The sequence below is a fragment of the Filicampus tigris genome, chromosome 8 (genome assembly GCF_054856515.1).
Source record: "Filicampus tigris isolate MCC_2025a chromosome 8, RoL_Ftig_1.0, whole genome shotgun sequence".
NCBI lineage: Eukaryota > Metazoa > Chordata > Actinopteri > Syngnathiformes > Syngnathidae > Filicampus > Filicampus tigris.
The window spans coordinates 22,644,518-22,671,944 of NC_141224.1; the positions used below are offsets into that span (position 1 = coordinate 22,644,518).

Below are 27,427 nucleotides of genomic sequence, written 5' to 3' on the forward strand. Positions count from 1 at the left end.
CACACCTGTTTCTCATATGATCAGCTCATCAGATCAGATTTGCAAAAGCCTGATAATGGGCCTGATGATTTGAATCAGGTGTGTTGCTGTAGGGATAAACCTAAAACAGGCTGGATTGTGGCTTTTGAGGACAGGACTTGGTCACCCCTGGAATATAGGTTGAAAAATATTTGCAAAACATTGCATTTTGTTTTTTTTACATTTTACCCAAAGTCCCAACTACATTGGAATTTGGGTTTCGACACTATAGACAAAAGTACTGAGACATATGCACACTGCACCTGCAGCTCCAACAGCTAGTACTGTTCTGATAGGCCTTTCTTTGGGATCTTGTATTCTGTGTCTCAGAAGAGGTGGTGGGATCAGAGGTCATTGATATTGGACCCAAGAGAGGGACTCTTGGCTCACCATCTCTGTTCTAGTTCATCCAAGTATTTGATTAGGTTGAGGTCAGGCTGCTATGCAAGTTCTCTCATACCTTATTCAACCAAGCCTGTCTTTATGGATGTTGTTTTGTACACTGGGGCAAGTCATGCTGAGACAGAAAAGGGCCTCAACTATTCCTACAAAATTTTAACCACGCAATCCAGTTCAGTCCAGAAGATCTTGAATGAAGTATTATGATTGAGGGTGACATACATAAGAAGTTCAGATTGTTGTACACCTGGTTCATTAATTGTGTCTGTATACTTTTGTCTACACAGTAAAGTGGAATAACTTCATTATATGGACAATACATTTATTAAAGTCAAAACATTCTTTAATATAAAAATAGACAATATGGCAAGGATTTGGGGGAAGCAACTTGATTGTGATTGGAAAAACGGCTTGTGATCTCTTGTGGTTCTGCACACGTGATCAATACCCTTAGGTAAATTTAAGCGTGATCAGTTTGGATGGATTATTGCTTGGCAGGAAGGATTTTGCATTGATCCTCTCATCATGTCAGTTACCTCCTGTGACAACGGAAATCTTCAAATTCCATACAACAGCATGAATTGCATACATTTAGGCAGCATCAAAATATTTAATGACTCAAGAGACCCAAGTGGTGCATCAAAATATTTAATGACTCAAGAGACCCAAGTGGTGCCTTTTCTAATTTAAATGCTTTTGTAGTGTTTACGCGATTCAGTCATGCTGCATGTCGAGTTTTCTGCTTCGTTCTGCTTTCCATCTGCTGTCAACAAAAATCACAGTTATTTTGCTCTTGTATGCTGTGAACATCATATCAAAACTTATGACAAAAATTAAGGAAGTGTGTGTTTGGTGCCTAATGCCTTGTTGTCACAGTGCTTCTTGGCAATAAAAATGATTATTATTTATTTCGCTTTTAAATGGTGGAATGAGTAGCAAAGCAGAGTATACTTTGCACCCTTGAAGACATTGACACATTTTCTTTGCCAGTGCCCAACAGCTATTTTGCTGGTGCCACTGGCTTTTGTTAGGTGTTCGGTGGATTGTATGACTAACATTTAAAGCAAGAAACAAGAAATATTGGAAAGTTAACAATTTATTAATTTCACAATCAGGAGCCTTAGTAGTATATGGAGGTGCTCTACACATCCACAGTAGCCTTCTCCTTATGCAGGTCACCAGCTTGGTCACGCACTGCCATGGGATGATGGCATTCCATTCTTCAACCAGCATTTCTTGCAAGTCAGCCAATGTAGTTGGGTTGTGAACAGCATGTCCAAGCTGATTCCACAATGGTTTAATTGAAGTCAGGCCATTCCATCATCTCCACTTCCAAAGTGTGGAGGTCATCTCTGATAAAGGTTTAATCTCCTGGCCAATCCACTTTTGTCCTTTGCCAGATAGGCTTGTCAGGCGTCTTGGTGGCTGCTCGAGAAAGTGGGTGTGTGTTTAGTCTGCAGGAGCAGTAACGGGGGTGGCTCCTCACTTTGCGACATAGAAAAGTGGTCAGTTTCATGGATTGGGAGGCAGAGATGGGAAGTAACGAAGTCCAAATACTTTGTTACTGTACTTACAAGTTTTCCAGTACTTTGTAATTCACGGAGTATTTATTGTTTAGAATACCTTTTACTTTTTTCCGGTACAAGTATCTGTACCTTTTAATTGATACATTTTCAAAACAGAGTTGTTACTTCTGTTTTACAAAATAAATTAGACCAATGTTCATGGCTTTGCCAATAATATGAAGGGTTACACCCGGTCCCGGCCATCCCGGTTCCTAGCTCTATCTCAAGCTATAACATCACCCGAGAAGCTATGCAATGCTACGCGCTACAGAAGATAATTTAATTGGAAGGTGAGAGGAAGTAAAATGATCGGAGTGGATTGCGTTGACGTTGAAACTGTCAACAGTATGGGCTGGACTCAGAACGAATCAGCGAGTCAGCAGCTGGCCGACGCCCACCCAAGACCTTACCTGCAGGGAATATTTGCATTTGTCAGCTCGAACAACGATTCTTGGAAAATCATTGTGTCCTGTGTAGACATAAAGTCCACGAGCTTGCCGCTTACAAGAATTCTCCTTCCAATCTGAGAAAACACATCAAGGAATAGCCAAATTATTACCCTTTCGTTAGCATGGCCCTGGTTAATACGTTTTATACTGTTTGAATGAAACTGCAGTTGGTTAATAAAAACTTGACTTCAAGAGGTGGGTCTACCTGCATGATTCAACACATCACAGCTAAAAATAAATTTAGTCAATTTAAAGGGTGTGTTAACGACCTTTCAAATTTAATAGCCTTCAAATTATATGACATGAGTAGTAAACATCAGGTAAAAATGTTTTACTTTTCTCACAAAGTACATTTCAGAGCCTATAGATTTTTTTTTTACTTTTTCTTAAGTATGTATTTGAATGAGTACTTTTACCAAAGTCATTTTTTATAAGAGAAATTATACTTTTACTCAAGTAAAGAATGTCAGTACTTTTCCCATCTCTGATGGGAGGGGCTGGTGCTTATAGAGCAGGAGTTCGCTGAGATGGATGAATGGAAGAAAAACTTTGGTTTGTGTGGGTTGGTGAGGAATTAACATTTTAACATGGCTAAAAGCTTAAGAAAAGTTGTTCGGCGTGATATGGCTCTATAAATAAGTAAATAAACAATCTACACAATGAACAAATGAATGAAATTCCCTTATATTTATTAAATTCTAAAGTCAACATGTAATTACATTATAGTGTTCTCCAAAATATATAGAGACCAAGTGATATTTTTCAATATGTTGAATTCACATAATTCATAATTACAGAAGGTGTTAGATGCTAAATTTGTGGTAAAGTCATGCCACTGATACTTAAGATATGAGATAACTAAAATGAACAGAAATTGAAGACTGTTAGGTGTCAGATCAGATTTTAACAACCTGTTGCTGTTGCAATACCTTCAATTTATGTGAACTTGAAAAGGAACACAAGCATGTAAGTGATGAGTGGACTTTCCACATGCATATTTTATACTTCTGTCCGGGTGTACAATTTCAGCACTTACAAGAAGTGAACAGATTTGATCATTTGAAATTGATATGTGGAATGTATGATCCCATGATCATATAATGCTACAAGATTATGTCCAAAAGTTGTTTAGCTTTGCTTTGCTTCATAGATCACTTCAATTTGTCTGGAAGGTTTTTTGTACAGTATGTCTGATTGCACATAGCCATATGGTAAGCATGAGTATCAGTAAATCAAAAGGTCCATAACGTTTAATGTTGTCCATTAAGTAGAATAAAGCAATGTTGATATTTCCATTATTTAGTTGGAAAACTTGATTTTCTCATAATGGCCTGTGATAATAAGGAAGCTCTCCGTGTGAGTGAAGTGGCTCCTAATCACTGGACTGTCACAGAAAGTCATGACTGCTTATTGGCATGGAATTTCATAATGACACAAATCGATACCAGCCTGCCAGGAGGCTTTTTTTCCTAGAGATTTGACACTTTTGAATTAGTACATCGGAGTGGGAGAGAGCATGTGTTAAGGGATTCAATTCCACTGCAGGCAATAACATGTTAACAAGAGTATAGGGATGATTGGCTAATAACAGAAAGAAAGACCTATGAAAGACTCAAAATTCCCTGCTTAGGGAAAAGGTTAATCAACAAAATCAAAGGTAAAGAATAAATGCCCATATGATGTGAGCCTAAAACACCACTTCAAGCTCTGCCCCATCATTTGAGATGTCTTTGCAAGGAATGATATAGGGCTTGAAGGAGCAGGTTGTGAGATAAAAGGCCACATCACAATGATGATCTCTATCGATTTGCAACCTTGGGCACACAGAGGAGGTCCAACATTTGTCACGTCGAGCTGAACCCAATAGCTGATCCATGCCACACTGTGATGAATTGGCCCTGTTTGCCAAGTTTGTTTAATTGATGACTTGTTCTTCTTCAGGTAGACCACCACTGTCTTCCATGCATTTATTGATTTACCAAAACACCCCCACTTTCCTTTGGTAACCTTTCTCTTATTTTATGGACACAAGATAAACTCACCCTTGCTTCTAGGCCTCAACGAGCATGCCAACAATGTGTCCTTCATTGCACCGCTTACTGAATAGTTAAACTTGCAGAAGCAGTCAGTGCCTATGTAAAGGAGTTTCCTTCCTTTCACATATTTGCAGAACTGTCGTCAGTTTGAATTTGTCCGCATTTCAAATGATGATATTTAAACCATAAAATAATGATTTGACAACATTTTTCCCAATAAAAGATACCTGTAAACTTCTTGAGCCCTGTTTTAGGTCCCAGCACAAGTTTAAGTTTAAGCTTAACTTCAAGCACAGTAAAGCGCAGTCTACCTCTGCGCAAGGGTGGAATTTTCTTTTTGGGGGTATTTTCCCAGACTCAGACAGGTGGAAGCGGGCGTTTGGAGCCATTGTGCATCGCTGTGGGATGCAACACAGCTGAATGCTGGCCAATCAGAACGGTCGAGGTGTGGAAAGTGCTTGACAATGCGGAGGCAGAAAATGACTCATTGGGGCCCGTACATGATATTGGCGTGGCAACGTGCATTTATACAGGTAAACTGCAAGATCTCCCCTTGCAGATGACGCAGTCGGTTATGCATATGATGTGGGCAATTGGAGATCGCCTTGCACCCCCGATCATGCATTGTAAGTCACCCCCGCGACACCATCCATAGTTGTGCCACGGGGTCAGGTGGTTGCTATTAAAATATTTTGAAGATGATAATGATAATTCATTCAATTAATTGATTTCTACACTGATTCAACCCAAAAACCAAGAGCTCCGACCCTACATATCTTGCAAGACATCAACTCATCCTGTGAGACTTGATCTAAAGCAGGGTACACACATACTGCTGAATTGGCATAATAGTTTTTTTTTGTTGGTTTTTTTTATTGCCGGATGTCCATAAAAGAGTATCCTAAACAAATACCCTCTGTTGTTGGTAGAGGTACCACAAAAAGGCAGGGAAGGCAGGCCTGGGGCCCCATGGTTGATAAGACACGGACAAACTGCTTTCACTATTTTTCTTAAGAGATACCCATTGACACTTACCATGCTCTCCTTTTTTCCCAATATTCTTTTATTCTTTTCTGTGTGCATTGCTTTGATTGATACGTTTGTTTCATTCTCTTGAACTGTTGACATACTTCAAAGAAGGCTGCTATTAGGGGGGCCACTTAGAGAGCGCTTTGACTCACAATGTCCTATTGCAATGTCTGTTTAAGAGTTGTATAGTTAACCAATATTAGCCGTCTGTTAGAGGTGGGGCCCAACAGCAACTGCTAGTAAGTGGCCTTATGCGGGAGTTGAATCCAACTACATGTTCGCTTTACAGTGTTAAAGGAGTGCTTTGTCATTGATCTGGGCCCTTTTCAGTGTTAAAGGAGTGCTTTGTCATTGATCTGGGCCCTTTTCAGCATCAGGGAAGTTTACTGGCTGCACATTATTAGCTAATGTTAGTTAAAGCTCCGGGCCTCTTGTGTGAAGTTTGCATGTTCTCTCTGTGCTACTCCAGTCACCTCCATTCCGAAAAAATTCCTGGTATGTTAATTGAAGTCTTTAAATGAACCATAGGTATGAATGATTGTTTATCTTTGTAAGCCCTTCAATTGGTTGGCGGCCAGTTCAGGTTCAGTTCAGAGAGATTTGAAAAGCACCATTACAGCTGTTCTATTAAGTATTCTGTAAGTTTGAAAAATGGTCGAGAATTATGAAACTATCTTACTTTTTGAGTAAGTTGTATTTAAGATCTGTCATTTTTAAAGGACAAACTATTGGGTACTTTAGTACGTTTTTCTTAGTTTAGGCCTAGATAGACCAAACTGATGTCGGAGGTTGTGAAGCGTCGTGGCGTCTGAATGTGCCATAACTCGTCAGTAAGCGTCTGGGGGGCGTTTACGCATGTTGAATTGGCGTCGCCAGTCGTGACATGTGGTCACTCTGATTGGCTGTTAGCTAGCAAATTAGCGCTTGGACCACCAATAGGAAGTGACAAATGCAAATAAACAATGAGCACACCTCCGCTGCCTTAATCTTCTTACAAGTACAAGAGCAAGGGTTGACAATTTAAGTATTTCACAAGGCCGTGTCAAGAGCGTGAGGGTTTACATCGCGTGGGAGTTCATTGTGAGCGAAGAATATAGCTGAATGCATTGTTGACGTCTTTATACTCCGCCCCCGGCCAAAAGCTTTCTGGTTGGATTTTTCTAACAATGAGAAATAGTGACTACCGCCACCGATGGTATGGAAGGGTATTACATCTCACACGTGCGCAGAAAGTACTTTAATGGTTAGTATCGCTGTCTGTCGTTGAGGTGTATTTTTCCAGCGGGACGTGCCGGCAGCCGGCTGGACGCCACAGGGGGTTAGCGTCTGTCACTGTTGGCCAACGTTGTTTTGGTCTATCTAGGCCTTTTTCTATCAATATTCACAAGGCAAAATATGATAAAAGCACATTGCAATCTAAATTAATTTTATTAGGAGTTCAGTGCATTGTTTTTAGACAAGCAGGTTTTAGTTTGGGGTGGAGTTTGACAACACGATCAACATGAGGCTGAATTTGCAGCATCCTCATCATAGGCTTTCGAATTAAAAGCAGTATAAAGAATAGCTCCTGAAGTGCCTCAGCAAGCTATTGACTCTAGAGCTGAGGCATGAGGTACAACACAGGAGAAGCAGCACTAACATGAAGGGAAATTCTGCAAAAAGACACACTTTTGGATTTAAAGCACCTATCTCAGATCCCAGAGCCTTGAGAATGGGATTGGATTACTGTCGGGTAGATTTACTCCTGTGGCTCTTTGCCACTACATCATCATAGGGCCCCCTGCCTCTGGATCAATGGGGATATTTACTGCACCTGTTTCAGAGAGACTTTCTCAGTCGGCAGGGCATTAAACAAACAGCCTGGACAGCCGAAAGCCTTGCCTCAGCCCTAGCTTCTCTGTTCACACTGTGCCATGCCCAAATGCAACATAGATTCACTTAAGAACACAGTTCTCTCCCTCATTCACACTCACGCACCACAAAAGACACTCCATTATGATTTGCCATTTTTTCTAAAATCAATAGTGAAGTAATAATGGTAAAAAAATCTTTAAATACGTTTGTATCCTCTTAGATGCCCATTCAGATAAATAGTTAAAAGGGAATTAGAGAAAATCTGAATAAATAAAAACGTATGGAACCTGACATTCTAAAGTGTCATTGTCATAAAGAGTTCTTTATTCAAACCCACGTGAATTTGGAGACATCATAACAGAAATCACTTATGGCCTCAACAGCACTCCTTTATAAAGTAGCTTTGTGCATCTCCAGTCCATTAAATTATATGATAAATTTGAGAAGAATTGCCATTTAGTTTGTGAGACAAATGTCTGTACATAAACGTATACTGACTGTCTCCATTCGCTAAATACTAGCACATGAGTTGAAGAATGGGTGGAATGTATTTGGTTTCCTCTCAAATATGAGCTCAATAATGCCGGAATGGAGAAAAACAGTCACTATGAAATTTCATCATTACTTGACAATCCTACTGACTGAGCTAGTGCCATTAGCTGACAGGGCAGTGTCAAACAATGGGCCTCTAAAAGGCAACACATATTACCATTTCTGACTTGGGAGCTCACAATCACAGACCGGTCAGTTATCAGCAGGATTATCCATGGTTACAGTAGGATATGACTACTCAAGAATTGTATTGAAATATTGATGCAAATATAATCGCAATTAAAAAAACAACAAACAAAAAAAGAAAAAAAATCCCTTTTAATATTGATTATTGACTGTCAGTAATTGTCAATCGACAAAACAATGTAGTGTAACTGCAAACTTATATCCATATAGATATAGCGGATGAGCACATTGTCATGCTAGTAACATAACTGCCTAACTCATTTATTGCCAAAGTCAGATTTTTGATATCTCAAAGAGCCACTCAGATTCTGATTATTTGATCTGCACTGGACTATGGAGAGTCATTTCCTGCAAAAATCTGACTTTGGCAAACAAATGAGTGAGGCACTTGTGTTATGAGGATGACAATATGCAGCCTTGATGTTTCTGTTTCACATCGCATCATAATTGTAAACACACACAGAAAAAGAAGTTTGATTACTTGAGCTGTAGGAATTCACAGAAGGTGGAAGGTAAAATACAAACTATACTAACTATAAATACTGTTACCTCAACTTCATTTCTATAATGTAATCAGAGATTAGACGGACCTCTTCTAACGCCTGTCATAAGCCATGAATGTGTTCACTTATGAGCATTTATTTACATATGCCAAAAGTTGATTAAACTGTAAATTTGTAATTCAAAAACGGGGTGGGGGTGGTAGGTGTTAAAGTGTATAGTTTCTTACACAAAACAGGGATTCACATTGAATTGAAATGAGTCATAATCAAACAAAAACGTACTCTTTTATTTTATGGAATTCAGCATCAAGGCAATGGTGAAACTTCGGCTGGTGAAGTAGGCTGAGTGTATTATGTGAAAACGTTTCAAGTGATAACAGCAAATACTGACTTTCATCTTGCAGTTCATATGGCTCTCTGCTTTCCACAGCGGACTAATTAATCAATTAAGCTTGTTGTATTACACAAAGTGAGAGCATGGTTAAATGTGCGAGAGTGTCATTGAGTTTATATGTACTCGCAAATGTGCACAATGTGTCAAATGTAATTCACAGCTGTGAGGAAGCCATCGTCCTTCTACCACACACACACGCACACCCCCACACACCCCGACATAAATGCACACGATGACTGGAGTAATCTCAGTGCGCATTATGACACGACAGTTTCAGCTCAGGAAATCTGGCTGTGTTGAATCTCCGTGACAATTTGTGCGCTTTACTGCATGAACAACATTGTCAACAACGTCTTTTTTTTTTCAAATGCCCATCTTCAATCATCAAGTGTTTTCTGTCTATTTGTGTGTATGTATATATATATATATATATATATATATATATATATTTATTTATTTATTTTTTTTTTTTTTTACATTTTAGGCAGATACATCACATACACACCAAATGTTATGTCTTGTTTTGTCCTTACCTTGATGTAGTGCAAAAAAATCAACAACGGCAAAACCTTTTATTTTCTCAGAGTGAGAAGAACAAAAATAATTTATTATTATATTTAAAACACCCCAGAACCATGTAAAATGATTCAGCCAGTAAGCTAATGTAATACGTAAAAAAAAATTAAGAACACTGACTATGCATTTTATTTTGAATAAATCCAATTGAAACTGGCACTATGATGCAGATGAGGAACATAAGTCAAAAGACACCATTGTGGTCATTATTTTATTTACGAAGATTTTGATTGACTTATAGATTTGCACTCCAAAGAGTAGCACTGATGCAATAACCAACTGCAAATTGTAGGAGTGGTAAGCCGAAAACAATGAAAACAGCACGTATGATAGCTCAGTCAAAAGGTTAACAGTATCACAGACAAAACGTCTTATTTTTAAAAAGTGCATTCACAAACATGACAAATACTTTTCAACTCATGATGTCTATCTTTATGTGATACAAAATACTGTATGCATACCTGTTTTCGATTTGTTTGTATTTCTATACATAGATATTTCTTGAAAAGGATCACTTCATTTTTCTTTCTTTTTTACAAAGGTTAAAAGCAGGGCTGAGGTCATAGCAGCTTTGGACTTCTCCAGCCTCTTATAAGGTCACCTCCATATATTGAGATACAGAGTCTTACCGGATATCCAAATAAAAACCTCAGCATATTCTCTGTTGTTAAACTCAAATGACTTACTGTTGTTATTGAATGAGATATTCATCAGCGAAGCCTGTAGATTGGAAAATAAAAACAATGGAATCAATAAAATGTGTGGGCCATTAAATATATTTTTGTATACCCGCTTTTTTTTTTTTTGTCAATATCATAAATACTAAAGACACAGGACAATATTATAAGACAATGCTTGGAGACTAACTGTAAAGATTAAAATAGTTAAAACATTTTTTTTCAAGTTTTCTAGTTCATGATAAACAAAATATCAGGCGAGCACAGAAACACTATACTGCAGTCTTTTTTCAATCGAAAAGAGCACTCATAAAGAAGGTCGTCTGAATGCCTATGAACAAACATTCATTCTTTTCTGTTTTAGTCCTGTCCAAGATGTGTGCCCATTGTAAATAAGGCAAAATCCCGGTTTTCAAAGTAATTCATAAAAGCAGTCAAACATACAGATAAAAACTGTAAGTATCATGCAAATCTTGCAAGACAACATTCTGTATTCCCAAACAAGAGACAAAGCATCTTTCATAATATCAAGTGAACAGGGAATGGGTGGAAGGCAAAAAACCTCTAATCAGCACTAAATACAATATTTCCAAAAGCAAAAAATACTTCATCTGTACATAATATTTATAGTAACATGAGTTTTAGACTGGATCAGCAGTTTCTTTCCATGTTAGACTTTTAGTCTTAGGTTCAAGACGGCTGTCTTTCTTTAATTGATCCCAATCTCTTTATTTTCCTCCATATACCTGGAGAAGGGGCGGCTTGCCCCGACCTCGAGTGTAGCTTTCTCAATTCCGGTCATAGGAGGGCTGCTGCCTGTGTGCAGACGGTCCATTGCACTAGGCATGGCCCGCAGTGCCGTTATTCCTGCACCACCGAGGCTGACTGGTAGCTGGGTGATACCTCCATTTTGGATCACAGAGATCTCATTGTTCTTCATGGCCAAGCCATTGGTGATAGCGGCTGCATATTGGTTCCAAAAACCAGGGTCAACGTTCATGGCCCGAGCTGCCAGGTCCTTTTGGAACATTTCGCTGAACTTCATTGCATCCCCACCTAGTAGGGCCATGGGATTTTCCACAGATAGTCGCCGCCCTCTGCGTGCTGGTGCATTGTTCCACATGTGTGTTCCCATGTGGACCTAAAATAAGCAAACACAAAGTAGACCAAAGCACAAATAATTATGATGGTCATAAAGCACCAGAAACATTTTAGAGACAAGAGTCATGGAAAACAGTTGGCAGCGAGCACTGGGTATTTTACGGAATACTTTTAAACTTGTAGTTGTGGTTTAAGTGGAAAATGTGGGATGCACAGCATTTCCATTGTGTTTAATCCTTGTGATATGGCCTACTTCCTAAAACTCTACACCGATAATCCACCAACTGTAGTTGTTACATACCTTTAGATTGCCTTTAGTGGTGAAGGCCCGTCCACAGATAGAGCAGGCAAAAGGTTTTTCTCCAGTGTGCGTGCGCTCATGGATTTGCAGAGCACTGGCAGAAGAGAAATTCTTCCCACAAGAGTGGCAGTTGTGCTGTTTTGGTGTGCGTCGTGGAGGTGGGGGAGCCAACATCGGGTTGGTGCTGGGGCTCAGGGTGGCTTGGGGAGCTGCAGGACCGGGAACCTGGATACCCACAGGCAGGTGGGAATTGTCGCTCAAAGACATCGACTTGCTGTGCCCATTCATTTCCATTTTGATCATATTTGATGCGGTGCTGGCCAAGTTAGGGGTGTTTAGACCTAATAGAAAAGAGTTCAAATAATATATATATATTTTTTAAAAAGGGTTCACCAAATGACTGTTTAAATGTTAACTGTTTAAATCTATTGAGCACACTTTGTCCAGTCTAATTCGAAACTTTAAAATGTATTTGCATTTGACAGAATTGTCAATCATTTCAGGAATCAGAAATTACTGTTCATTAAACACTGTAAGATGATATTGAAATATGATGAAACAATACTGCATTAAATCTGCACAGATATTTTTAATCTTGCATTTAGAGTATTAATTTTGCAATTTAACTCGTACACACCTCGATCTCTATTTAGAAACAGCATACTGAAGTGGCTCTCCTCCTTGATAAAGTGTCTGCTCGGTTGAATGGCAGTTAGGTCCAGGGCCCCATTGCCTTCTGTTGCAGGAAGTGGAGACGGGGTTTCAGATTTTTCAGACTTCACAGTTGCCAAGCCAGCTGCATTGTTCTCCTGGCTCTCCTCGACTGCCGTGGCAGTGTTGTGATTGTTGACAGTAGCTGGGGACTTGGATCGCTGGTTCTCACAGTGGCTGTGAGCTGGGGACAAATGTTGTAAAGAACCAGAAGATTCTGACAGCGTAGGGCTCCCCAAACTTTGACATTCTGCATCCCCAGCTGCAGACAGGGAATCAGTAGGAAAACATTCGTTCTCGCTTCCATAGCTGCAGAAATTTTGACTTGGCTTTTGATTAAATGAACTGGTCATTTTTGCAGTGGAGTCAATCATCTTCATCTGGTTCTCCATAGCAGCAATGCTAGACATGATGGAAGTTGGTGGAGAGCTTCCAGGTGAATAAGGTTTTAATGGGTCCATTTCACCTTCTTTTAAATCGACTTCATCATCTATAGCCTGCTCCATTTCATCCAGAAGATCGTCATCATAATTGCTCATTGCATCTATGCTCTTTTCATCAAATGACAGGTCTGTGTCCATTTCCTGAAGGCTGTCAGTGACTGGGGTGTTTGGGATCTGGCCTCCCATGTGCATACGGATATGCTGTTGCAGAACAACAGCATTGGTGAACTTTTTCTGACATATAGGACATGAGTGCTGGACTCGTAGTGGGGGTTTGGACCGATGAACACCAAAATGTGTTTTTAGATTACCCTTGGTGGTGAATGCCCGCCCACATATCTTGCATTTAAAAGGTCGCTCGCCAGTGTGGATGCGGTAGTGCATCTTGAGAGCGCTCTGGCAGCTCAAAACACGGTGGCAAATGACACACTGGTTTGGGTCAGTCATTTTCTTGTCAATGTTTTCAACAAGCTGTTGCAACTTTGATGTCTCTGAAGTTTGCATAGAGTCTAGGAGACCTCCAAAGGGAAATTTAGCCTTAAATTGATCAGAGAGCATGGGGAGAACAGGGTGGGACACTGGGTTTGAGGAGGAGTTTGGGCTGTTGATGTGTTCAATAGCCTGGGAACTAGTTGACATTGTTGTGGAGGTGACGACAGTGGAGAGAACCACATGAGATACTGCTGATGTGGTAACGGTGTTTTCCCCTGGCCGACTAGTGCAGGTTGGGGGCAGGAGAATGCCTTCAGGCTTCAGGACAGGAGGTACATCGCTCCCTGGTGTGGGTTTGGGTGAAGTTGAAGTAGTGGTAATTCCAGCGTCAATAACAATATTAGGAGACAAAGATGCACATTCGCTTGATGGTGGTGATGGCCTTTGAGGTGACCTATTTAGGGGAGTGAGGCTCGCAGAATCACCAAAGCCCCCCATCATACTTGGTAAGGTGGGAGGTAGCTGGAGCCCAACTGAGGTGGGAACAGTAGGGAGGACAGGTTTACTGTCAAGCCATGTGGTAACAGGCTTTTCTGGGGGCAAAGACATACCATATGGAATGCCTGAGCTTGTAGGAACATTGTCTAGGTACTCAGGAACTGGATAGGGGTTCATCTGAATATGAGGGTATTTTTCTTTGTGCCTCTGGAAGTGAACTTTCAGATTTCCCTTGGTAGAGAATCGGTTACCACATATGTTGCATTTGTAGGGCCTCTCTCCAGTGTGGGAACGCAGGTGGATTTGTAGTGCACTGTCACTGCCAAATACCTTGGCACAGAACCTACACTTGTGCTTGAAAAAAGGGTCTTCAGAACTTGGCTTGGTGTCAAAAACAGACACATTTGGAGGCTTCCCCTTGCGATGTTTCATCAGAGCAGATAGAGGGTCGAGTGCATTGGCTGTTGCTGCTATGCTAGCCAACGGGTTTGGGAATATTACGCTACTTGATGAGCTGTGAGGTATCAGCGGTAGATTGGAAGCTGAGTTCAGAAGGCTGTTGTGACTGAGCGATGGCGGAGTGTTGGAGTTCCTGGGATGAGTGGAACTGCTACTGATTCCCCCGTTTCCTGTCACACTATTGCTCATGCTTATGTTGGTGGCTGATGATGAGCAGGGGGGAAGTAGAGCTGACAATCCAGAGGCACTGGGTGGGGGAAACATTGAACTACTGGAGGATGTATTGGGCACTGTAGAATTAGATGGCTGACTTCTACTTGATGTTTGGGAGTGAGGCCCATCTATTGCGGAGGTCAGAGGTGAAGAGCCTTGGCTGTTGAGAGAAGCCGGCAACCTAACAGGCAGCTGATGGACAGTGGGAGTGATAAAGTTGTGGAGCTGAAGTTGACTTGCAACTGAGGGGGCACAAGCAGAAACCGGCCCGGGGTTTCCAGTCACTGTGTTGGGGTGGTTAAGTGCAGGCTGAGATGCAGACTGTCTGTTCATCAGAGCCACTTGACTTCGTATTTGTTCTATCAACTGCAGCTGGTGTATTTGCTGCTGCTGAAGGGCCATCAGCTGATCCAAGATCATAGGGATAGCCATGGTGGAAACTCCGCTGCCTGCTGCTGCCCTAATGCTCTGAGAAAACTGGGCAACTGCTACCCGGGTGCCATGCAGAGTTTCTAGGGTAACATTAGTGCTTGGCATGGTATAGTTCGTGACATTTGGGGGAATAACATCATCCAGCTGAGGTACAGAGCCCTCTGCTTCAGGTGATGCCAGATCTCTTTCTTCAAGATCCATGTTTTTTTCAGAAGAGAGTTCCACCTCCATCTCCTCATCCTCCTTTTCTAGGATCCTGACCCCATTTGACGTGGTTATCTCTGGGACATCATCGCCCTCGCTAGTAGGCGTGCGGTTGCCGTCCCTGGCATCATCGCTGTCAGCTTGCTCACTAGGGCAACTGGGCACAGGGGAGGGTTCTGGGTACTCCTGGGAGGGAATAGGTGTTTCCTCATTGTCATTTACAATTAGCACGAGTGGGTTCTTGGTGCAGCTCGTTAAATGTTCACAGAAATCTGCCCACTTGAAGAACTCAGCACAACACTTTTCACACACATGAGTCTCTTCACTGCCACTGCGGCTTTCATTCCCGCTGTCAGCATCATCCAGCACATCACCTCGAGCTGAAGGGAGGAGGTCAGGGGTTTTAAAGGGGATCCAGAAGCAGGGGGAAGGGGAAAAAAGAAGAATTCATGAATAACAAATCAATAAACAAACCACATATATTTTGCAGTGCAGTGCTGAAGAGATTTAACCTTAGATTTTCTCTCTTTCTTTTAACATAAAAAATCAATACATACATGTATATATTTTTTATTCCCCACACATTATCCCAGTTCACCAATTGTCAAGGCCCAGGTTTGTGCATTCTCACTCTGTCTCTAGAGCCAGCTAATAATTTTCTTTGTGCAATCCATCAAATTATGAGGGCCTATCAATTGTGGATACTGCCGCTTAATGAAATTCCATAGAGCCCATCGATTTCCAATATTTCATACAATTCACAGCTGCCTCATCTGTTGGTTACAAATCAGGACTTTGATGGCCCTATTAGGATTCCCCTCTGATATCAGGCTGCTGAATTTAAAATGCCGAGGCCTGTTCATCGTGTATTGCAGACCAATGTATTTGGTCAAAGTACTTCAAAATAGAAAGTACTTCAACCTGAAAACAATTAAATGAAGTGAACCTTGAAATAATAGACAAAAAGAAAACCACACATTTGCTTTTTTGTAAGATGTTCGTAGTAGTTTTGTCACTCTCTCTCTCTCTCTCCCTCTCCCATGCCCACTAAACCAGACTCAACAAATTACATGCTAGTGTGAAGGCAGCAAAGTCTCTGATTAGTTACACATGTTTAATCACAGTTACAGCAAGCCACTTCCTCCTCCTCATGCGACCAGCCGAGTCCAACAAGCCAATTCATGCTTTGAACACTGACCCATTTAACACCTGATCACAACCATTGGCATATGAATTATACACTTCCCATTATTATTATCTGTTTATATTTGGGTGTAACTCTAATGTCGACGTTGGCGCAATGTATGCCATTTTCATTAACCGTATTATTGTGCCCAAAGACAGCCATTGCGTTTTGCACAATTTTTATTTCTGTGGAATGATCTCCACATTCGCCAATCACCCTCACTTCTGCCTTAAAACCCATTTTTTTAATTCTTGGCTTTCAGCACAGCATAAGACTTTGCTCTTGTTATCTGTTAGTTTTAATTTGTTTTTGTTGTTTTTTTAAACTTTGTTAGATATATTGTTTATAAATTGTGGGTTTTTTTTTAATTGTCTAATATTTTATGTTCAGTTTGTATTCATGCTCACAAATTGTTTCGTTTTAGCGGGGTTGCTTTTAAAGTGCTCTAGAATTAAAAAAATGTTCATAGTCTAATAATTATAGCAATTACAAATTTCACATTTTAGTCAGAAACAATGGAATGACTATACTGATGTTTTCCCACTGTAGCCAACACAAGAAGTTATTGTGGAGTGAGATTTGGTAAGGCAGACATGAAATATTTGAATAGATTTGACTTGATTTGATCAGGCTTAGAACTTCAACAGAATTGTAAAATATCAGATGCCGCATTAATATTCTGACTTGGTATAAGATTCATTAATATTTATCTATAGTTGTAGTAATAATCTTTAAATATACTTAATCAAACATTTAAATGAGAAAAAAACAACAACAACACGCACGTTTGATCAAATATGCACCCACATTTCGAAAGTTCTTTTGAATTTTATTTTAGAAAGCAAAAATCAAATTTTTCATGGGTTTGCATTAAAAAAATGACAACGTTTTGTGATTCAAAGCAAAAAGCAACAAGTAAAAAGGGACAAGTAAGTAGAAAAGACAGCGACACATGGTAGCAGGTTGAAAATCCCCTTAGCCCCTCAGCGGACAAAGAATCCATTTCCATAATTGAGGGCTGAAAGGTCAACACAAATGAGTAGGCATTGTGTTTAGATGATTAGTTATTAGAATGGTATTACTTTCAATCTCTTTTACTCTTTTATGCAATTACAAGTGGAAACCTTTTGTATGCCTGTAACCCCTCTCTCTCACACACACATATTCACCCCCCCACACACACACATTCCTTGTACTTGTATCATACACCTCACATTTATGTAAATTACCAAGCTTTCACTCGCACTGTAGACAATAAAAATTAAAGGAAAATACACCGGGAAAAACACTAAGATGGCAATGTTTCATGTAATGTGTTCGATGTGTATCCACCATGTTTGCATTTCTCTGTGATTTAGAACTTATTGCACATCACACCAGCTTTGCGCGTCGACTAAAATGGTTGAAGCTCTCTGAAAAAGAAGTTTAAAATTGCCATCTTGGCTCACAGTGTAAAGGCGATATTTTGTGGCTGTGCATACAAGACTGCGTGTGCACATTTGTGTGTTAATGTATTGATTGTCCTATAGGATGAAAAAGAAAGGGCTGGAAAAAAAGGCTGCAATACAGTTTTCATTTGAGCTTTAAGAGTCTTCATTTACTCCCATGCAAATATTAAGCAGAACACGGTCAATAGGGTGATTGTGGACCTTGAATATGTATGTCTGCTATCATGCCCAACAATCTTTGGCATGCTAAGTGAAACCACTAATCTGACATATCAGATGAGGTATTCATGCTTTCCACTGATTCTGTGAAAACCACAGTGCTGTGCACTGAATGGAGCATTGGCATAATGAACAATTACAAACGCTGACATTCTCAAACATTCTTAGACTCCCTTAATGAATATACACAGAACAAAACTATACTGGCTATATTTGCTCCTAATTAAAGTAAAATTCCATGTGCTCTAAATGCATTGCATCAAACTATTTGCACGTCAACATCTTCTTTACTATTGTCTATGGATTAAATTTACAAATCACAAGGAAATAATTGTAATTTGTAATTCTTCATATAAATGTCCCTCCCTTTTGCCATTTGAAATGCATTAGTCTAAGGCACCTGAGGAAATGGCATTAAAGACGCGCATCAGCGTTGGTTGTTGTAGAGTGGGGAGACAGCTAAGTTTCAAAATGAGGTCTGGAGGGGGAGAGATTTTTCATTTAAAAAAATTACATGGCACCTTTGGAATTATTTTCCTGACAATTACACCTATAATCGTTTTTATTATACATTTGCAAAAATATGTTGTTGTTTTTTTTTTGGGGGGGGGTTGCAAATTACAAATTCCCTACTAGTTTATTATTTCTGCTCGTACACACTTCTAGTCCAGTGACCTCTTGGCTATACAGTATCGACACACACAAAGCATCTCGCCGAATGACCTGCAGAGGCTCAAGTGTGTGCCATTCGCTTGGTCAGCTCCACTGCAGAGTGGTACAGTCATATCTGCACTAACAGAGAGGCCTTTGTCATATAGCCTACAGATGCAGCGCAGCCAAAACATCAACGATTTGTTTATGGAAGCATTTGCAATACAGCATCTAACAGCTCTCTTCTGTCTCTCAGAAAAAGGTTTGAGATGCGGAAGAAGCAATGATTGTGGCTGATTCTCCTCTACAGGCCCAAATACATCTCAAATAATTTTGACAAGGCTCTTTATGATAATGTTATCACTTCCGAATTCTTACAAACATGAGTATGACTCTCATGGTCAAGCAAAATCTAAATAAAAGGATAAAAGAAACAAGCAAGTGCATATGAAAAAATGTACCCCTGCTAGATTTTATGTATTAATACTGTACGCGCTTTCAGTCCAGAAAGGTAATTAAAACAGAGCTGTATTAAAGTGAGTCATATTTAAGTGCCTTCTTGAAGACATTATTGCACTCTGTGTGGGTGGTCCACCAGCCTACACCCATCGGTGAGAGGGGATTAAAACAAAAGCCAAACAAAGCCTCACTGCAGGGAAGGGGAGGGGTTGGGGGGCATGCATGTTAACACTGTCAGCAGGGGTCTTCTCACTACATTAAACTGATTGCATCCGAGCACTTCTTAAATATTTCATCCATTATAAAAAGTTTTTCCATTTTCAAAAATGAATTCTTTGAGACATTTTTGCCACGGAATGTGGAACGTATGCAGCGGAATGCGTTGCTATGCACAACTTTGCACACAATGGCGAGTGCAATATCATTTTCAATGGGCGTTTAAGTGCAATAGCATTCACGATGTACCCGATTGCTGTAGCCGTGTTTAACTTCATGGAAGAGATCACTTCCAGAAGTTTTAGAACAAGAGGGGTCATCGTGTGTTTGCATGCAACGTGCGTGCCCTCGGCCCTCACACATCACATGCACATGCACATTTCCAAATCCGCTGTCTGCACAGGAAGTGGCGACAAGATGAAAAGCCTGTCACTGTTCACACTTTCTCGGACGCCAGCAGGCTGTGCAGCCAAGGTCAACGGCATCCATGTTCTAATTGTTTAAGGATCTTGACACCGAGCTGCAGGACCTGCTCGGCTGGGCTGGACAAAGGTTAAGTCAGCAAGCTTTTTTAAAAGTGCTCCTAAGCACCCAAGGCCCCCGCCCCCCAATCCTAACACACACAAACCCCAAAACCCCTGGGGTGGGGCAAATGTCCAGAAGCCCCGAGGGGCAGATGAGATGCCACACATGGGATAGATGGCACCTCATGATTATTTTTGCCTTGTTTGCCCGAGTCATAAATAACAAAGGTGACATCAAATTGACAATCCTGAATAAAACAGCAAACAACATTTGAGTGTAGCTTCGCTCTCTACTTGCAGTCAAAAATCAAAACACCCAATCCGATGCTTGATTTATTTCTTCATCCCAAAAGAAATAGATTTCATGATCAAATATTTCAACGTTATTCAAAGATTTCCTGAGCTCGGGATCAGTGGTGCTACATGAACAGGCCGCTGTTCATGAGTGTGATCATGCCGCGACAGTGACGTGTCACCTGTAAGGTAGCTTCAGCTATTCTGAGCTTTGCGTTAGCCTCGGTTTGCAGTGGAAAAAAAAAAAAAAGTTTGCGATTGTTTCTCTGAAATGTCTGCCTTGCATGAAAACAAGAGGGCCTATTTACTACTCAAATAAGGAGACTGAGGAACATTCCATCGCCACTTCCAGTCTTTAAAACAATGGAAGACACTATTGGTGTGTGCACGTGTAGGCTATGTGTGTGCGCGTGTGTGTGTCCTTTTACAACCACAGATACACTTCACTGTAGCACCAGAATGTTAAGGTGCGGAACAATCCAGTTAAAGACATCATTTTTCAGGAAAGGGTTATTTTCACTATAAGTGACATGGACTTGCTGTATAATATCCATAATGAAAATATTCAAGGACTATATTAAAGAACGCAACTTTAGATTAACTTTATAGTTCTTAAGCAGCTAAGACTTCCAAGGGCCGTCATTGCATAGTCAAAGAGAAGCAACATTTCTTTTAATAAAATTTTCTGAAATCCTAAGTATAAATCACATTCATGGGAGCACAGCAGTGTGACCACAACCACCAAACACACAGACACACACACACACACACGCACACACAAATACACGTATGGAAAAGAGAGCAGCTTCATAATGACTATACTACACATTTGTACCCTAAAAAGCCTGCAAAATGAGAGTGTGAAAGGGTGCAACACTTTAAAATGGTGAGAATTTACAAATAAATACTGCAGTTACAACGTGAAAACTGAATTATTAATTGGAAATTAGGATTTAAAACACTTTAAGTGGACTCTTTTTTTTTTAGCTTCATTAGCTAAATTAATGTTCTGGTAGTTATCATATAATTAAAAAAAATGTTATACACATTAACTGGTCTGCATTTATCGTAATTGAATAATATATTAATCAAATGTTATATGTTTTAAGTTTGAATGGAGATACAGATTATTTTGCACAGTTATAATTAAAAAGTAGAAATTCTCATATTTACAGGCGTTTTTACTGTTATTTAAAAACATGATTGTCAATTTTCCCCACATGGAAAGCTGTGTCGAGCTGTAATGCCGACATAGTGAGAGAAAAGGCAACAAATCAAGTGTGCTAAATTTGTGTGAGGGGGGTAAACAAAAACATTTACATGACAAAACAAGGCTTCAACCTGCACCGGAATTAGCGATTTTTTGTGTGGTCCTTGTGAAGACAGAGAGGCGCAGAGGGACAGCACACTCGCTCATGTAACACAAGAGCGATAACATTTTTCACGACTCGTTATTAAATGTTGGATTTATTAAAAATGTATTAAAATAAAACAATAATAATAATATAATAATAATAATTGATGTGCAAAAGAGTGTCACAAATACGTTGCCATTAATCACATGCACGTTTATTTAAATGTGCACTTGTATATCATCAATTCATCATCGAAAAAAATTACAATGTTTCACTCAAATAACATTACAATATTAATATTACAATCGTTCGGTGAAGTAACAGAAAATTGTTTTAGTACTACTGCATTTCCTACAGGCCTTTAAAAGGCCTGTCGAAATGGAAGCTGTCTGCAAACTGTTATATTTACCAATCATCTCAAAATATCAGCCAAATAATGCTTCGTACCACTATTTGAAATGGCATAAAATACGAAGTTCCGACGGGAGACGCTGGTCACGTCACCTTGGAGAAAGGGTTTCAACATCCTAATTATGGAGTTTTCCTTAATGGTTTCAAACATCACATAAGAAAATAAATATTTTAAACAAGATAAGAGTTTGGGAAAACACACAAACACTTTTGAACTGGGGAGGTCCAGTTTGGACTCACCATGTTGAGAAATGATCCCGCTCATTGGCGCATCCTCTTCCGACTTGAGGTGCTGCGGCTTGGCTTGCTTGCGCCGGGACATGCTGGTGCTGGTTCTGGTTCTGGCACTGGCGTCCGTACCGGCGTTGGTTCCGCCGCTGCTTCTGCTTTGGGGCTCCGGGTCTGTGCGTGTGCACGCGGCTCAGCCACATCAGCGCAGTGCGCACCGGTCGACTCGCCAAAGTTCTTCTCCCAAAAGAGTGTGCAGGCAGAGTGCAGAGGCGAACAGTGGAATTAGCCGCACTCGCTGTCGCGGCTGTGCGTGGGATTGCGCATGTCGGTATAATAATTATGATAGTGAATAATGCTTGAAGATGAGTGGCACCGTGTAAAGGTGGGGCGGATTGGCTTGAGTCCAGCGGACGCGCATTGGATATGCTAATGAGGGAGCGACTGAGCAATTAGCCGCCTCACTCTCGGACTTTATCCGTCTCTTTTCTCTTTACCTCCCCCTCAGCAACACAACACAACACACAAATCTCTTGTTATGCCCAGTACTTTGGGATGGAGGGGGGGGGGGGGGGGGGGATTGTGCAGGGGCTGTTCTTCCTCGTCTTCTTTCCTCGAAGCGCATGGACTCAGTGCTCCTTCAAGATGTTTTCTTCATCTTTATCACTGACATCTTTGGTTCACACTTTTTTGGGCTACTTTCTCGTACTTTTTCTCTTAGCAAGTTGTTTTTTCGTGCCAGCTAGAACTTCTAATTTCAAGCGTGTTAATATTGGGACACATGCTTATATAGAGCAACATAAAGCGACAAGTTGTTACCAGAGTTCTCCAAAGTTTCCGATTCAAAAAAGGTCCCACGATGCTCCTTTGAAAGTGACCAAAACGCTTTCGTCCCAGCAAAAAAAATAAAAATAAAAAATAAGGGAAAAAAAGCAAAGTTCGATCTGAATGCTTTCGAAGACAGCGCACCCTCCTCCTTCTCCTCTCCAAGTGTTTTGCTCCCTTTTTTCGCTTCTCCAAAAATTAAAGTCGTTTTTTTAATTTGCCGGGCCTCTACTTTCCCCCGGCAGGATAAAAGCGTCACCGTCGGAGACTTCCGCGTCGAGGCCCGTTTAAAAGTTGTCTTGGAGCGGCCCACCGGTCTCGCGGAGGGTCGCGCGTGGGCTCCGTGTGAGTGGGGACTTGCGGCGAGAGTGAGTGTTTAACCCCCACCAAGGCAGCAGGCTGAGCCCATTGCTTCCCGCCGCCGCTAGGATGTACCACCACGTTACTGTTGAATGGACGGTCCTCACCCTCCCGTGTCAACACCCACATTTGATTTGACCTCCCATCCCATGACGCCCCGACACATTCGACCAGTCAACGCCTGTCGGGCTGTCATACGAATTCGAGATTGAATTTTATTTTTTTTTTGGATGAGATGATGTGATCATTTGTGGCAGTTCATCACATGTTCACATGACTGAAACGTGTGCAACATATACGCTTGTATTGTGCGTCGTTTAATTAATTGCATTAATGGAAACATTAGTTTCACATTTGAGTTACATTATGCATGATTTTTGATTTCTTGCAAAAGGATAGACCTAGTGATGAGGATTAGTACAAAATGTGAATTTGAAATTTTAAAACGTAAATGACAGCACGTCGGAACCAAAAATACATTCAACAAGGAAGAAATGTACAGTTTTAATGTTTTACCGCGTGCGTGGGGTTGGGCGGCTTAAAAGTAATTTAACATACTATTACCTTAATCATTATTATTATTGTTATTATTTTCGGTGATAGCAGACGTTGTGCATGTTATGCGGGCATTATCAACAACTCCTACAACGTGAGCGTTTTCATTGAGAGGGGCTCAGCTGCAACCCATTGTTTGTTTGACTTCTCCTGTCTCCACCTCATACGAGAGACAAATATGCTGGCAACAAGGTCGTCCGGAGCAAACTTTTCTTTCTCCACTCATTCGATCATCCCTGTAGAAGTTATGTCCAAATGCCCGTTATTATCTGGTATTAATAGATGCAGCCCCTGGAAGACAAAATCAGCTATTGATAATTGCAAAGAGTCCACGGCGGCTACTGTATCGATCGGCTTGTCCTCCTCTCCCCTGCTACCGAGAGATAAGGAGACACACTCTTTAGAGCAATATAATTTCTTTTGACCTATCTGCTTGCTACAGACTTATGATGAATAGCCGGAGTGGCTGAAGTCCTTTATCACCAAAGTTACCCCCTTGATATAATATTGATTCTTTATAACAAGCTCACCACACAAAAATCAAACTGTCCACTTGGCCATCATCATCATCAATATCATCACAAAGGCGGGAGGAATGAAGATCCTTTTCTCTCTTTTTTCCCTTCCTAAATGCGCCTTTTACAATCTTCTCCGTGGGCCTGATCGTGAGTCTGCTGATGATGAAAGGAGAGGGGAAACGTGGACGTTGCCATTCAAGACGAGGTGCCAGTTAATCTAAGGGTGGGCCACACGCACGCGCACGTGTACCAGCAGAGAAGGAGCGGGAGGAGGGTGGGAAGATGCGAGCGCTGGGGATTGGGGTGCACATGGTTTGCAAGGAAATGTTTGAGTACATTTTCCCTAACCGTACAGCGTCGTATATTACTGGTTTTATTTTGCCTAATAACACATATGAAAGAGGGGGGGGGGGGGGGGGGGGGGGGGCAGGTGGCTTAATTTTTGGTTTACACAGCATTCCATACTGCAAACCTTTAAACAGATTGCAGCATATCGGAGCCCCATCATGGAGGCTGCAATCCGGTGAGGTGGGGGTTAGAAAGTAGGATGGAGGAGTGGAAGGAGAGAGAGCGAGCAGAGGAAATCACCCAAACAAACATTTTAGCCATTTTCACCCTCTTTGGAAGCGTAGAGTTTGGTAAAACGGTCTGCTTTGGTTGTGCAGACCCTCTCCCTGCACCTCAAAATGCACCTCTCTTGAAAAGCCTCTTCTCTTCGACGCAGCAGTTTGAGTCAGCTTGTCTCTCCACTGACTATACAGACCGAGATGGGAGGCCGGGACAATGACCGAGACACCAAAGGTAAATGATAGATTGTCTTCTTTTATTACTGTTATTATTATTCAAAATACAATTCTCAGAGAATGGTGAGGCAGTGAAAATGAAAGTTTGACGGTTAAATGCACGCGTGTTTGCAACTAGTGCCATATATGACCCATGCATACAGTATATGGGCACACGCAGGTACGCACACTGTTGCAGCATATGGCCACTCCAAACAGTGCTGAGTCAACCCGCACCAATCAGAGAGCAGAGTCTGCTTTGGAATCAATGTGACAGCACTTGTGATGAATAGTTATAGTTTCATCACTGTATTCTCTTTAAAAGCTGTGTTTGGAAAAAATATTCATATGCCTCCTCATGTCATCCAGTGTTTGAAAAGCATTCATTGCATTTTAAATCTTGTAGAGCGCATTTCACTTGAAGTGATCAGACAACTTATTATATTATGTAATCATAACCTGACTCATTGGTACATCAATCCAGTAGCAAATATGTTTTAAAGGGGGAGTTTGCAATTAAAACAACAACAACAAATTTCATAATTTCTTGAAACATTCATTATGACTTGACAGTAGAACATGACAAGTTTCTGTGAAAAAAAATCTGCTATCTTTGGTCCCACCTTGTGCCTCTTATTTGATCAACAAAAAACCACCACACCTGGAGAAAAAACAACCAATCAGAGACAGAAGGCACATTTGTTGGACACTCATGGGCATACCCGTGTGCAAGCCTCACGCTGACCTCGGTACCCCCAGAAAAGCACGTTATTCATATTGGAATGTTACTACAACACTAAATGTGGTCTAATTGAAGTTCATCTTTTTGCAAGGCTGCGGGAGTGTGGCCGCTATCAGTGTGCCTGCTAGTTTGTGATAAATGGTTGACGCTTGTAAGTCAATTATTGTGTCGCTGATTGGTTGTTTTTCCTCAGGTGCAGTGGTTTCTTGTATAGCAAATTAGAGGAACAAGATCCAGGGATAGAGTTGACAATTATATACTTTTTGGCATATTCGTTTACTCATTATGACTTGATGACTTGACATTAGTACATGACAATAAATATGATATCTCTCTCTCATATATATATATATATATATATATATATATATATATATCTCCATCCCACTAGCCCTGCGATAGGCTAGCAACTAGTTCAGGGTGTACCCGCCTACTGTCCGATGACAGCATAAGCTTCAGCACTCCCACAACCCTTGTAAGGATAAGCAGTTCGGATAGTGTATGGATATAGCCTACCAACAGGTACCACAGTTTAACATTTTTTTCTTTTTTATATTTCATACAGAAGAGTAGTTTAATAGGAAACGTGTTTAATTATGTGTAGATCAATCTAGGTCAATGTTGCAATAAAGATTGAGCTTTATGAAATCTGCCTGGCAACAAGTTCCAATTCTGGAGCTCTACATTAATGATCGCTAAATTATGCTATAATGTTGTTTTAACATTTAAGGTAAATAAATTGAATGAATATGGAATATATTTAAATGAAAGTGAATGAAATGAATTGGTTGGTGACCAGTCCAAGGTGTACCCTGCCAAGATAGAAAAAGTAGTGCAGAAAATGGATAGTTGGAAAATAACAATAGTATATGTTGGATTCATGGCACGGTGGGCACGGTTAGCATGTCTGCCTCACAGTTCAGAGGTCGTGGGTTCGATCCCGGCTCCGGCCTCCCTGTGTGGAGTTTGCATGTTCTCCCCGTGCCTGCATTGGTTTTCTCAAGGAACTCCGGTTTCCTCCCACATTCCAAAAACATGCATGGTAAGTTGATTGGACACTCTAAATTGCTCCTAGGTGTGATTGTGGGTGCGGATGTTTGTTTGTCTCTGTATGCCCTGCGATTGGCTGGCAACCAATTCAGGGTGTCCCCCGAAGACTGCTCGGATAGGCTCCAGCGTTCCCCGCGACCCTTGTGAGGATAAGCGGTATAGAGAATGGATGGATAGATTCATGTAGTAAGAGAAACTGGAAGTAAAACAAGCACATTGGGCAGTAGAGAGTTTTCTGTAGTTTTACTGCTCCTAACAAAATAACTAACTCAAGATGTGTTTACATTTATTTTAGGTTACAAAAATGCTATTTACAAATGTACTATGGAGTCCTTGTCTTTATAAAGATTGTAGTGGGGTGGTTGGTTTGTGACATATAGGAACTGAAAACAAACATCAATGCCTAGACATTTTTGCTTATAGAGGACATGATGCATTAGTACTACCGTACTTTACCAGTTGTATCAATTTCCTGTGAGAATGCCCTGAAGGTTGTGGTCTTTAAAGATGCAAAAGATGTGTCAAAGCTCAGGAGGTGTAATATCATCTGCTTGTGTCTCCTCTGTGAACAG

General features: G+C 40.8%; 1 protein-coding gene and 1 long non-coding RNA gene across 2 annotated transcripts in view; one reads left to right on the forward strand and one right to left on the reverse strand.

Moving 5' to 3' along the window:
• Nucleotides 1-9,723: 9,723 nt before the first annotated feature.
• Nucleotides 9,724-23,271, reverse strand: sall3a (spalt-like transcription factor 3a). The gene is made up of 4 exons (XM_086039120.1): nucleotides 22,036-23,271; nucleotides 12,278-15,412; nucleotides 11,641-11,981; nucleotides 9,724-11,379 (listed from the first exon to the last, which is right to left on the reverse strand). Exons 1-4 carry the CDS (start codon nucleotides 22,115-22,117, stop codon nucleotides 10,948-10,950), a joined length of 3,990 nt encoding a protein of 1,329 aa, XP_085895246.1. The 5' UTR covers nucleotides 22,118-23,271; the 3' UTR covers nucleotides 9,724-10,947.
• Nucleotides 23,272-24,850: 1,579 nt separating this feature from the next.
• LOC147144101 (uncharacterized) overlaps nucleotides 24,851-27,427 on the forward strand; it is a 37,623-nt gene continuing 35,046 nt past the window's right edge. The window contains exon 1 of the long non-coding RNA XR_015087922.1: nucleotides 24,851-25,082. This is a non-coding gene — a long non-coding RNA (uncharacterized LOC147144101). The remainder of the gene's footprint in view (nucleotides 25,083-27,427) is intronic.